Source organism: Alligator sinensis, unplaced genomic scaffold (genome assembly GCF_000455745.1).
Source record: "Alligator sinensis unplaced genomic scaffold, ASM45574v1 scaffold787_1, whole genome shotgun sequence".
In the NCBI taxonomy this organism is placed as follows: Eukaryota; Metazoa; Chordata; order Crocodylia; family Alligatoridae; genus Alligator; species Alligator sinensis.
Window position 1 is genome coordinate 3,174,038 of NW_005841911.1, and position 14,245 is coordinate 3,188,282.

Below are 14,245 nucleotides of genomic sequence, written 5' to 3' on the forward strand. Positions count from 1 at the left end.
CAAGCTTGCGGGTGTGCTCCAGGAATGGTGTTGGCCAGATGTGAGGCATCCCAAGGGAGGCGCTTGGAGTTTGGTAGGTAGTCGGGTGCACTGAGGTGGGTGGCTTAGCGCAGGGGCACCCCTACTGGTCCACAACATGCACTGTTATAAAAAAGGTTTCTGTTGATGTAGCATATTTGCGCATACACCTGCAACACACTAGTCTCTTATGACTATAAACTGCACTGCTATCAACACCTTCCTAAGCTGCAAGGTGCCCCAGCAGGAACTAGAAGACATCAGGGCAGGAGGAAGGGAGGAGCGAGGAGGAGGGGTGGGTGGGAATGAGTTCGCATAGCCTATGAGGTTAAAGGGAAAAACAGCAGGTGGCCTAATAACTCTTCATAGGCTGTGCTGTGGGTAGTGGGCCCTGCTGTCTCATGGAGCTTGCTACTGCCTCCTCCCCATGCATCAAAGGGAATAGGGAGCAGCTCCCAGCAGCAGCTGTGTCCAAGCTGATGTGTTGTTGATTAACTGTTTAACCGACATGATTAGAGAAGGTTAAACAGATAATTTTTTTTAATGATATTTACATCCCTATTTCTAAACTGAGATAGCAGGAGGAAAACTGTTTGTGGAGCATACCTAAAAATACCCTGGCTTCTGCCTGACTTTAGGCTAACATGGTGACTACCCTAACTCTTTCTGCATACCTAATCTATCAGTTCTTCTATGCTTTACCCACTGCATAATATGAAAGGACAGAGTGAGAATGTGCTATGAATGTTCAGATTTCAGGGGAGCCTCTCTCAGGACATGCAAATTGGGCATGAATGAGTTTATGTATGCATTGTGCAGGGGTAGTTGCAGGGCTTTGCCAGCCAATGTAAAGATAGTCAAGAATCTGTAATCCTGCCCCCGTGTGGAAACACAGATAATTGCCCTTGGGCAACAGGTACTGCTGGCTTTGGGCTGTAGCTGTAAACTTAGGTTATGACTATATTGGGTCCCTGGGCATAGAGTGGGAGAAAGTGGATGATGTTTGTTTCTTAACAATAGTCCAGAGCTCAGGAAAGAGTCAGTGGACTCCAAGTGGAATCCCTTGGTTTATACATGCAAAAATCTATAACTCTTGGTTCAGAGATGATACCTTTTATTAGAAATCGCAAAAAAAATTATCTTCCTTTGCAAGATTTCAAGCACACGCGCCCCTCTTCAAGCTGGGGGGAAATTAAATATGGTAAAAGTCCCCTTTTATAAATATCACTTGGGCTGTGTGTTAGGTAACTGAAAGTGCTGACAGGCATGGAAAAAAACCCAGCACATTAATGTAGGAGGAATCTCATTAGTTGAACCCTGCTTTGCAGTGTCTGTATAGATCAGGTGCTTCAACAGGACTTTTTGGTGCTTTTATCTAAAGCCTATTCAATCAGTAATTAGCTAAAGGCACAAAAAAGCCCTGCTGAAATGCCCAATCTATACAGAGGTTGGGCAAACAGGGTCAAACTAGCACGATGACTCTTCTAGGCATGCGTTGTTCTTGGTGCGAGGGTGCACTGAGCTTAAAGTGCCATTTTTAATTTTTTTTTTTTAAACATCTGCAAGCAGCCTGATTTGCCCAGGGAAACAGAATTCTTTCCTGCATACCAAGATTATAAAATGGGCGAGAAAATTTTGTTTCAGAGAAAACCAAAAGAATTGTATCCTAATGAAATCATGACTGTTGTGGGAGAACACAGATGGCAGTTGAAATTCTTGGGGCAGATTCTGATCCTTTCGTCATGCTGAAGAATTCTGAAGAAACTAGAGAGATAAATGGAATGACCCCAGTCATCTAAAAACACGTGTAAAAGTTAGAATCAGGCCTCAAATTTAAATGATAGGAAAGATAGAAGGACTGTATCTAGTTTTGTGTCTTGAGACCTTAGCTGGAGCTGCAATGTTGTAGAACACCAGAGCTCCTTTTCAGGGGGACAGTCTCCCCAGTTTTTTTCCTAGGAGACCGCATGAAGCATTTACAAACGTAGCATATTATCAATGAGAAGGAGAGGTTAACTAATTGCTAGGAACCGAAGAGTTGGTACAACCCAAAAGAGTTCAAGAAGAAAATGACTTGTTTCCCCTGCTGTACTGTCCTGTGGTCAAAATCAAAGTAACTCAATCTCCAGACCTTGTGGTCTGAATGAGCAACTGAACCACACTATGCAGTGAGTAAGGCTGCACGAATCCAAAAATCTTTCCAAATGAGTCTGGAAGCAAGACTGAAACACAAGGGGGAAGCTTAGCACCAGAAATGGGAGAAAAATATCTGCTTCTTGCAAGCGATAGGAGTAATTTTTATGTTCTTAAATTAGCTATAGCAACCCCCATCCACAAAAAAACTGTTATGTTATGGGGCAGGTTTTATTTGCATTTTTATTTTCAATTAGGCTCAGTTCATCTGTGATATAACTGCGAGCAGCTGTGACTATGCAGCAGCTATAAAGATAAAAGGCCTGATTTTAATTTGAACTCTGGTAAAGCACCCATTAAACAGGCAAAATCTTAATTAAAAAGAAAAGAGGATATAACAGACTTTTATGGGGGCTCTTTTTCTGTGGTAAATTAACATTGCAGACTTTCAAACAGATGTCTTAAATAGACATTGTTATTAACATGAAAATGTGGTATTACATAAATTAAAATCAGGTCCAGAGGTGTTCACGGAGACCCTGTCTCATAACATTTCCTAATTGAAAAGACTTAAGTCTCTGAGACCAAGTTAAGAATTCCCCCACACATCAGGGTAGCAGCTGAAATGGCACTGGGAAACATTTTTATTTATACAATGATGGATGTGGTAAAAGTGAAAGATCCTATATGTTTACAGTGGGTTTTGGGAGGTGGGTAGGGTTGTTCTTTATCATTTATTTAGGACCCCACTTTCTTACCTCCTGCTAACTGTTCTTCTAAGCATCTACCCTACGTGCATAAAGTACCTTGAAAAATCGTGATAAAGCTTATGAGCCTAAGCATGAAACCTATTCATTCATCCTTTACAATGAAAATAGATGATAATTAAAAACTTAGTGATATTTTACCTGTCTGGGGAGATCAGGTAAATAAAATGCCACAAAGTTGGCATAAAATCTACTGGAATGGCTGGTACAAAATCATTTTCAATTTGACTGGGCTTGTGTGGGGTTTAACTACAACATGTCTAGAGAGCCAACGTTGGTAGTGGAGAATTTTGAAAGTCAGTAAATCGGTACATGCTGAAAGTGCTTTCTTGAACAAATCCCTGACTCCCTGATGGCCAAGCCTCTGATGTGCTGGTTTTATAGAAGCTGTTTTTGCCATAACAGGAGTTTCTTTAAGACATTTGGACAAAGAATTGGCCAGATTTGATGGTGAGGGACACGTATAGGCTTCCAGGTTCCCCACAACATGTGTTGTTTATCATTGTAACATCATTTTGGGTCTCAGTTAGGTTTCGTAGTACCAGCAGAGAGTTTGACAGCAGAGCAAGGAAGGGTGCAAAATGGTCATGAGCTCTCTAACCAAATCTTCAGCCGCTTGCAATGAACTAATATCAATAGCCAATATTATGTTCATCCCACCATCTGAACTCAACAGAGCTTTAACATTTTACTCCCACTTCACAAATCCTCACAGAGGTTTGGATTTGAACCCATTCCAGTGGAAAAAGCCAAGAACTATGATTTCTTGAAAGAAATATCCCTAGTTTCATGCTGTATACGGTGTTTTCCCTGAAATTCTGATACTTGCCAGTTTTACGCTAGGTTTGCTATTCCATTTCCCAACCGCTGTTGAGGGCAGGGCTTACACTGAGGTTCTCTAATGGACTGTAGCTGCCAGTTGGGACACTCGTTGCCCATCTCCTCCCCTTTTTTCCTCCTCTTCCTTTTCTTGCCAGACCCTCTTCTTCAATGGGACAAAGTTGCTCAGTGGCAAAACTATTTATGGTTTAAAATCTGTGTATTAAACATTTCTTAAATATATTCATTTTCCAGAATGCAAGTCAGACCAGTACGGCCCTAACTGCTCTCTACAATGCCAGTGTGCTAACAAATCCCAGTGTAATCCTCAAAATGGAAAGTGCAGGTGCCCTTCTAAGTGGATGGGGCCAACATGTGAAGAAGGTAATGTCGAACAGAGGTTGATGACCTCTCTTAATAGAAAAATGTATGCAGTTTCTATACTGAGTTGGAAGAGAATGACAGTAATAGGCCAGCTTCTTTTTATCCTGTGGGTTTCACTAGCTTATTCCAGTGTAATTCAGGTTCTGGGTCCATGGCAGCAAAGGCCCATGGAGGAGTTGCACTGATGTGAGCTATTCACAATACCCACTCCACTACCATTCTGTTTGGGCACCTATACGTGTGCAGGGAGGCTGCTCTGACACTCTGTAATTACTCGTAGCTGTTCTAATTAAAGCACTCTCCCCCCAACTCCCAGAGTATGTGTGTAAATACCCTTTGTTACCAGACAATTCTGCATTTAGTTTGGGAAATACTTTGGGACCTCTAAATGCAAGAGGCTTAGCTATTATTCCTGAGGCTGTTTATTCAGTCTGTGCTAGGACATTGTCATAACCTAGTCCTGGTCCTCTACTTGTGGATGAAGGTGGCATTTTTATTAAGAGCAAATTGGCTAATCTATATTATATCTCAGAATTACATAATGTTTGTTTCTGTTTAATTCTCTAGGTGGCCCTGCAAAGCTTCCTTCTTATGAAGAATAAGCTCAAGAAAGAGGAAGTATTTTTCCAAGACATCAACAACAGTAATGTTTGGACTACTAAACAGGCTGCTTGATATGCACAGATAGTATTTAAATTTGGATATGAGAACTGCTGTTCGATTCAGCTTGAACTGTACTGAAATATGCATATTTCTTCCTGGAAGACTACAGTGGCTATTGGATCCCAATCACAATGAGAAGTAACAGACCCATTGACAGTGAGCCACACCAAACACTGGTGATCTTCTAAACCCTGTTGACAATCAGACTGGAATTAATGTTGATATCATGAAATTATAAGGCCAGTAGTTTCTATTATGAGCATGTAGTCTGACCATTTGTGTATAGCACAAGCCACAGGACTTCCCTGACTTAATTCTTCCTCAAACTATGGCATGTCTTTAAAATGTGTGTGTGTGTGTATATATAATCTCAATTTAAAAATTGCTCATGATAGAGCATCCACCACAGCCCTTGTTGTTAATTAGCCTTGCTGTGAAAACAATTACAGCATATTTCTTCTCTGAATTTGTCTAACTGATGGGTCTCAAGCTTAGATCTTGTTATAGACGTGATATATCTTCCAAAGGATAAGGTGGACTTTATCTGGCTTTTATTATATTGCTGTCCTGGAAGATGAGCTTATACTGGTTTATCAGAGCAAACTATTCAGTGGCTCTCTGGGAGAACATACCTTTCCATCACAGAGAAAGTTATGTCTTTAATGGGAGGGGAAACAGGCAGAAGAAGCTGACTAATTGGCTGAAATAAGACTTAACATTCAGGGTGTTTTAAATGGTTCAACATTTTTTCAACTTAAGTTCTCAGGCCCCTGAAACACATTATACTTAAGAGATAATTAACTGGTAATCATGTCTCAAGTAGTGACCTGGCCACACATTTATTCAATTAATAGTGTGATAATACCAGGAATAAGTGTCAAAATTATAAAACAAAATATATGTAATAACTTTGTCACTGGTTCCTATCAGACCTGTCATTGAACATGTGGCCTCCCCCAGCAGGGAGCCCCAATCACTGACAGAGATCCCACCCCTCTTCCCCCCCCAGCCCTTTGCTGAGAGCTCCAACCGCTGGCAGAGCTTCCAGCCATGGGGGCACCCTGCACTCCTGTGCCTAGGAGCCCTGTACGCTGAGTGGAGCTTTCCATTGTGAAAGCATATAGTGTACCCCTGCAGCTGGGAGCTCTGATCACTAATGGGGCTCCTAGCCCAGCAGCAAAGATTTCTGGTGCTGCAGGAGCCTGGGATCATGATCCGGGGCTTCCCCTGCACCAGCAAAATGACATGATGGGATCTGATGCTTGATCCCACAGTTGTGTCTCCTGCCATGCAGGTGTGGCGTGGCAAGGAACATAATTGTAGGCATTGCATATCAGATCCCTTTGCGCCTTCTTGTTAACGTCTGTCAGTGGCCTCGGTTACTGAGAACACATCATCGTGGTTATTGAAAAAAATGGCTGGTTCTATTTTGACAGGTTATTCACTTAACAATCAGACTAAGTAACTATAAAGAAATAATATTCTACATTTTAGTGTCCTAAACCAAGAAGGATGAAAGATTAAGTGTACCATTTAAGCCTCTACCATTGTTCCACTCTGGAAATTATACACTTGTGGGTAAGAACCTTCCTGTGTGATTAGGTAAGAAGTGGAATTTTCTTTAAAGTGTTTAGACGTATAAAATCCTTAGACTCTTTAGGATAAAGAGCTCCATGTTTTTAGTACTCAGTCCTCTTCATGCACCACAACAAATAGCTACTTTTCAGGAAAAGGCCAATGTCATCTTAAAGCTACTGCTTCCTTGCCAAGTCTGGGACCACTGCTGGGAAAGAAGCCCTGTCCACTCAGTCCTGCTAGGGTACATGAAAGCCTGGCAGTTCGGCAATATATATACTGAGCAGACCTGAGCTTGTGACCCAGTGCTGCTCCTGAGGCTTTCTTGAAAGTCGATTGCATGTGGCCTAAAAGTCATAATTGCAATAATGGTTTTCTTTTTCTTTTCTTTCAGTCTTTCAGATTAAATATCAAGCACTCCTAGCTTCTCCTGTCACAGCTCTAGGAAGGCATTAGCTGCCTAGTAAGTAACAAGTCACTAATGCTCACCTGGGACTTGAGCTGAAACTAGGATCATTAGAAGCAATAGAGGTTTGGGTGGGGTTTGTCAAGCATAATGGAAGTATGATGGTTGTTATCCATCACTTAACTGCTATTGAAACCCATTCCAAAGACAGTAATGATCCTTGTGACTGTAACAGAGCTAATTAACCAGCTGTGCTTTGAGACAGAAAATCATAAGACCTAAGTCTGATATCCCACCAGTTTTCTTGTGTGGACATCCGTGGAGTTATTCCCAATTTTCAGTGAGATGGGGGAGACTAGAATTAGTGATTTCCTAGAACCACTCAGAAACAGGTAGCTCTCAGCAGGCCTGCGTCACTAGCTACCACCATCTTACATGTCTTTTTAAGGACACACAAACTTCATTTTGTCAGGGGTGTAAATCAGTAGTAACTCCAATGAAGTGAATGAAGTCTATAAGATTTGTACAGGAAAAGAATCAGATGCCCTGTTTTTAACTGCTGGAGAATTACAACGTAAGGCAAGAGTGACGGACAGCCCTTAACTTTGCCAGTATACTTATTGGTTAGTAAATAGTTCTAAGAAACCATATTTATTGCAATGAACATGTTATGTTCAGTATTTTTCATCTGGGATGCTACTAATAGTCTGTGGAAGAAATATTTGGTTTGTTCACTGATTACCTGAAGAACAACGAACAGACTTTGGTTAATCCTCTCTTATAAGAGTATGTAGTGTTAATTGTTTTGATATATAATAAAATGTAATATGAGCAGTTTATTAAAGAAGCAAACTTTAAGAAGCCATATTTTTAAGTAAATCTGTGTTTTTAAAGCATTATTTTTCTTACTATATACCAAACCATTTAAGTATATGTTTGTTTACATTTTGCACAATACTTTAATATTAGCATTGTAAATATGTACTATAAATGAATAAAGAATTTGTATGTACTGTTTTTATAACAATTACACACTTAAGATACAAAGAAAAATCCTTAAGAAAAGGTGAATGATATTGATTCTGTACTACAGTATTGGAAGCCAAATAGATCCATTTCAACATTAAAAAAAAAACACCTTCCCATTTGGGTAGAAATAGCTTTTTTATTTCAAAATGAATGCTATATGAATGCTAGTAAAAGAAAAACAATTTTTTAAAGTAAAAATGAAAGTGAAAACATCATAACAAAGCTCGCTGGGCTGAAATAATTTTTAGATTTTCACTAGTGAAAATTTCCAGACTTCAACAATTTTTTCAGGACCGAAAAACTAGTTTTTGCAAGACTCTTGTTTTATTAGCTATTCATGGTCATAGTGTTTGGAAACCTACTTGGAATGTCAAAAATGGAGGTTTTGCCTCTCTCTGGGGATGAACAGACTTACCAACAATGAAATGCCTACATAATGTTGTTCATTAAACTATATGAGCTTTTTTGACATAGGAAAGTTAGCATCCATTAAGCTCATTTTGTCAAACTGTGGCCAATGACTTGTATTTGTTACAAAAACAGTACCATATTTTTAATGAATTGTGATCCTGATTAGTAAAGGTCTCTGAACCAAATTCTGTTTACACTGTTGTAAATCTAAAGTAACTCCAGAATTAGACTGGTATAAATGAGCAGAATCTAACTCAATGAATCCAGAAGAATTCTATTCTAAGTGAGCACAAGAAGCCAGAACAACATGTTTTAGGTTAGACTTCTGTAATTATAATGTTATACTCATAGGAAAACAATCAGAATTTTTAAAATTCTGCACTCCTCAGTGCCAAAAATTATTGCTCTGCTTTTATCCTTTTTATGTTGAAGAACCATAGCTATTAAAGTTTGCCCAGATTTCTTGCCAACCATATTATTTTGATTGGCTGCAGATTTCTGTTTGTGTAAGTAATAGCCATCACAGTGTCTGAAGTTGCCAGCAGAACAAATATGCAAATTATACCTTCTTACCCCTTCCATAAGATGCAAAGAGACATTTTTGGAAGCATCATTGGTTAATACTACTGATTTAACCATGACAAAGTAATCGTGTTTAGTTCAGAGTTTATTCTTTTATCAAAGAGAAGGGAAGTCTTGGAATCTCTCCTATTTTTGTAAATGGGAGTTACGTGGGAGTTAACTATGCTATCTTGTGAATCTGTAGAGCTATAAACCCTCTACCCCATTGTTTTTTAAACTTGTGCAATTAGGTCAGATACCATATTAGGCCTCAGTACTGTGAAAGGATCCCAAACACAGACACTTGCCCCACGCGGAGGCTCTTTGATCAATTAGAACTCCATGCAAGACAATAATCATACCATCTAATCCCTTTGCAAGGCCAAAGCTTTCAATTCTAAACCTCTAAAGCAATAGCCAGTGGTAAATAAATAATAGCAGATTTGTAAAGCATAAATTGTTTATTCTGTTCTTTATATGGCATTTAATAAGCACATGCATAGCAATAATATGTCTTTGTCAATTTATACTCAAAGCATACTTGAGATGTTATTCAAAGCTGTACTGTATTTTCTGGTGTACACATGTTTAAATGATGCCAGTTTTTTATAAATGTGTTAATAGAACTTGTTCTCATTCTCTCTTTTTTGATCCTCTTTAAGGGGGTTATGCCACACAACACATTCTGATCTGTTACACTGCCATAAATTCAGAATGAGTCCACACAAATTATGCTACTTCTGAGTGTAAGTAGGATCAGATTTTATGTAAATAATAGAAAAATGATGTATACATAAATGACTAAACACACAGATCTATTACCAGAACAACTTCTAGATGATAAACAGAATTATTTGGTATTCAGAGCCTATGGTTATGGTAGCATCAGAAAAAATGTAGTTACATAAATCCAAACTGAAGACAATGATTACAGATTGCAGTCTTTCTGGAAGACCTGGGTATTACACACTTTGAAGGCATTGAAATCATACACCTGCAGCCTCCCATCAGACCTCTTGGACAGTTCCCAAAGCTTAATATTTGCCATACAAATAGTTTCATTCACCTAAAGGGTATTGTCTTCTCTCATTGGCAAGAAGTAAAGGAACATATGCGCTTGCTAAATGCCAAATAATGCAGTAAGTACGGGGTGTTTAATTGGAAGTAGCATGCTAGATTGAACTCACAATATGTAACAAAGGGCGAATAGTACATCAAGCTGTCAAATGAAAAAATGAATAGGTAGACAGATATTGTTAAATAGATCCTGGGAGAACAGCTTCTCTGGCTTAGGTTTATTTTTAAATTTCAGTGCACACAAACTCTTAAACTGAGTTTAGGTAACAGAGTTTGATAACAGGATGCTTTTTCATAAGTTATAGTTTTCTTGATGTCATACAGTTCTAGGCCAGAAAAAAGAATGATCATAGTCATTTATTTTGGCCTTCTGTGTGACACTGTTTATAGATTTTCACCTAGCACTTCCTGCAACCAACTCAACAATTTTTTGTACCTGAAGCTATGTTAAAACCTCTCAAAAAAGGGATTAAGGTGAGTTGCTACACTAACCTTTCCATTCTGATCACTGCAGTTCAGATCTGATCAAAACAACAGACGTGGTAAATTTATATTCTCAAGCCAATATAAAGTTAACATTACAATATATATCACCATCCTAAAAAGAAAAATCTTTACACAGCATTGGGTGCAAGCTAGCAAATGTCTCTTGACTTATATCTTACACAGGAGCAAAACTAGTCTTGTCTTTGTTATTTAACAAGGCTTTGTGGGATGGAATAGTTTCCTCTGCATTTGTTTACATTATTAAATTTACAACTACTATTGTCTGTGCCCCACTTTAATTAACACTAAAAATTCAGAGAAGACTTGTCTGCAGGCACAAACCAAACCAGAACTGTTAAAAACCACCACAAGCAATTCCAGAATTCATATCTTAAAAGGTTTGCAAGAGTATCTGCTGCTTTGTAGAGTCTTTCAAGCTCAGTCATAAAAAAGTAGGCAATGCAACCGAATGATGATATGTTTTATGTATGAGCAAAGATGTCAGCAACTAGTAATCTAAGTGTCCATGCTATTTGGCAGGATTTAACTTCTTTTCCACTAATAGCACAATAAATCTTTATCTCCTCGAAAGCCAATGACAGGGAAACGTCTTGAAAAACTGCATGTGGCAGAGATAGCATAATTTATTTTTGGAATTTTTAAATTGCTTCATGCCATCATTTATTGGGTGTGTACTCCAGTCCAGATGTAACCTGGCTTAATGTAACAAGCTCGTGTCTCCCCCTAGTGATTATAACAACCTGAGGCATGCAACTAAAGGAAATCTTTACTTCTAATGGCAGGGGTCTATATTTTTTTAGTTCAGTCCCTGATGGCACCCACAGACCACATCTTCATTATTTTTACATCCCATGTTTACAGCTTGTGTTGCTTCATGTACAGACTATGGCAGCCTATGAACAGCCTAGCCAAGCTGAAAAAGAATGAACGTTTCAGGTTGCATGGGAGTTCAACTTTTGAATGAACAGGATGGTTCCACCTATTTTCAGCATTCTCAAGCCCTTCCCAGTCAACTTTTTAGTATAACTGTTTACAGAGAACACTGTCAATGCCAGTTATTTTTACATTTTTTTTTATATTAAAGTAGTGTTTACAAACACCATTCATGGATCCAAGACCCCATTATGTTAGGCCCTGTACAAAAAATCTCCCAAGATGATGGTCTGGTCCAAAGGGCTTACAGTCTAAACAATAAAGCCAATGGAACTAGGGCTGTGCAAAATTTCACCTGGCATTTCGTTTTGAAGCTGTTTCAATGCATTCCAAGCTCAAAACAGAAAAATCTAAACGAAACAAACGCCTTCGAAACGAAACAAGGAAACTCAAAATGTTCGAAACTTTCAAAACATTTCAAGTTTCAAAGCCAGGCTTACCAGCTTTGGGGCTGGTCCAATCCAGCAGCGCCCACCTCCTCTCATCTGGCAGGCGGATCAGAGGCTTGCCTGCACCCCTGGGAGGGCTGCGGGGGCTGTGCCAAACTCCTCCCAGGAGTGCAGGCCCTGAACTGCCTGCCAGATGACAGGCAGGTGCTGGGTGCAGCCCGCACCCAGTGCTGGGAAGATCGGTGCTGCTACTGGCCCCAGATGGCAACATGTGGCTCCTGTCATCCTGCACGCAGATTGGGGATACATGCCCCTGGGAGGACTCTGGCACAGCCCCTGCAGCCATCCCAGGGGTGCCGGTGGGCCCCTGATCTTCACGCAGGATGACAGGAGCCAGATGCTGCTGCCTGGGGCCGGTGGCAGCACCGATCTTCCCAGCACCTGTCCCAGGTGGCAGCACCCAGCTTCTCTCATCTGGCACGTAGATTGGGGGCTTGCCTGCACCCCTGGGAGGGCTACAGGGGCTGTGCCAGAGTCCTTCTGGGGCTGCAGGCCCCCTATCTGCCTGCCAGATGACAGACCAGCACTGGGCGCAGCCCAGACCCAGCACCAGGAAGATCCATGCTGCTACTGGCCCCAGGTGGCAGCATCTGGCTGCCTCCGGAAATCCAGCAGGCAGATCAGGGGCCTGCACCCCCAGGAGGTCACCGGTATAGCCCCCGCAGCCCTTCCGGGGGTGCCGGTGGGGCCCCCGATCTGCCTGCCAGGTGACATGAGGCTGCCAGCTGCATTTTATGATTTCCCATTTACCCTATGGGCAAAACAGTGTCGAAACAGTTTCGACAAAATGAAATAGAACAGTGATTTCAAAATGAGACAAAACTCAAAACAAAACACTGCTCCGGCAAAATGGAAGGCAAAGAGGAACAATGCTGTTTCACACAGCCCTATGAACTATGGCATTTTACATCAATTGAGGTATGTTTTTGGTATGTATATGGCCCCTAAACATCTATACATGCATTGATGGCAGTGTACTGCAAGGCAAAACATGATGTTTTCATTTTGCTGGGATACAATCAATCTGTCATCTGTTTATGGATACATGTTCAGACTTCCTTTGTTTCTCAGTTTTTCATTTAAAATATCATTGAAATATATCTCCTGTAAGATATTCACAAAATTCCTTTCTGTCTGGCATCACCAAATAAGGAGAGTCTGTATCCACAAGTAATTCTAGGCTTGTCTTTTTGCTGTTTTTGCTTTAGAATTTAATGTATGTATTATGGTAGCATGTAATGAATTATATGATGGTAGGTGCATAGATAAAGAAAAGGGCTCTCAATACTTGAAGCATGTTTACTATTCTGTATTACTATTACCTTATAAGAGCTTCTCATTGAGTACAGCTACACTTAACCTGTTGAATATTTAAAAGGACTGATCATTTGATTTTAAAAAGAGAGAGAGAAAATAGAGGGGAACAGAGTTGACTACTAACCTAGCAAAACCAATTAAACAACAAATTCAAGGATGACTTCAAAGCAAAGGGTTTCGCCAATATTTCTATTGTTGCAGCAAAGCCTCATTTCTATGGAGGGCCAGCAGCTTTTTCTCAAAACAATATTTTTAGAAACTGAAGGTGAAGGTGACCCTGTCAAACATGTCATACATTTGTTAAGAGAGAGAGAGAAGTAAGTTTGTCTTTTTTGGGCGGGGGGAGTGAACATCTTTGATTATGGTGTTACAACAGGCTGCAAAGCTGCTGCCCTTGAGATGCCCTAGTTAAGGCACTTATACTAAATTTTCAGATTTCAACTTGATAGTCAGGGGTCAGCTTTCTTTGAAGATTTGCCATCTGTAAAAAAACAATGGAAAAGTCTGAGGTAGCATACTGTATAATATTGCATCCAGACCTTTAAGTCTGGCGTTTCACTTCCAGTTGTTACCTCAAAATATTGTTTTAAAACAAAGCCATTCTCTTACTCCTGGGCTAGGGACAGACATTGCACATAAACTGGTTTAAGTGATCAGAAACTGGCTTAAAGCTGTAACAGAACTGGTTTATGTTCAGTGAACATAAACCAATTTCAAAATGACCAAAACCAATTTGAGATAAACCTGGTTGAATGCAGTATCACACTTAATTGATTTGGTTCAAACTGGTTTATGCAATCTCTGTCCCAGACCCCTTGCTGGTTTAAGATAAACTGGACTCCCCCAGCATCCCAGCATGCTCTCTGGGCTGAGTGGGGCTCTCGGCTCCAGCCACAGGGCTGGCCCCACCCCTCTGCTCTCTAGGGACCTGCCTCAGCATGGCCCTGTAAAGTCAAAGTGGGCAGGGAGGGGGTTAATTCTTCCCTCCTCCCCCACTGCAGCCGGGGTCAGCCTGTCTGCCAGGGAGCGAGGGGAGGGGGCTGCAGCAATGGCCCCTGTAGCTGGCAGACCCCAGCTGCAGGGAAGGGATGGAGGGAGGAATTAACCCTTCTCCCAGCCCCCTTCACCTTAACGGGGCCATGCTGGGTAGGTTGTCCTGCAGGGTCGGGAGGGGGGCTCTGTTGTGTGCTGGAGGG

General features: G+C 40.7%; 1 protein-coding gene across 9 annotated transcripts in view; it reads left to right on the forward strand.

The window, feature by feature from the left end:
• LOC102371371 (multiple epidermal growth factor-like domains protein 6) overlaps positions 1-9,370 on the forward strand; it is a 316,432-nt gene extending 307,062 nt beyond the window's left edge. For all 9 annotated transcript variants that reach the window (XM_014517486.2, XM_025198034.1, XM_025198038.1 and 6 more), the window contains 2 exons: positions 3,993-4,121; positions 4,689-9,370. In XM_014517486.2, coding sequence (XP_014372972.2) covers positions 3,993-4,121; positions 4,689-4,723 — 164 coding nt within the window. In that variant the 3' untranslated portion in view covers positions 4,724-9,370. The remainder of the gene's footprint in view (positions 1-3,992; positions 4,122-4,688) is intronic.
• Positions 9,371-14,245: the final 4,875 nt, after the last annotated feature.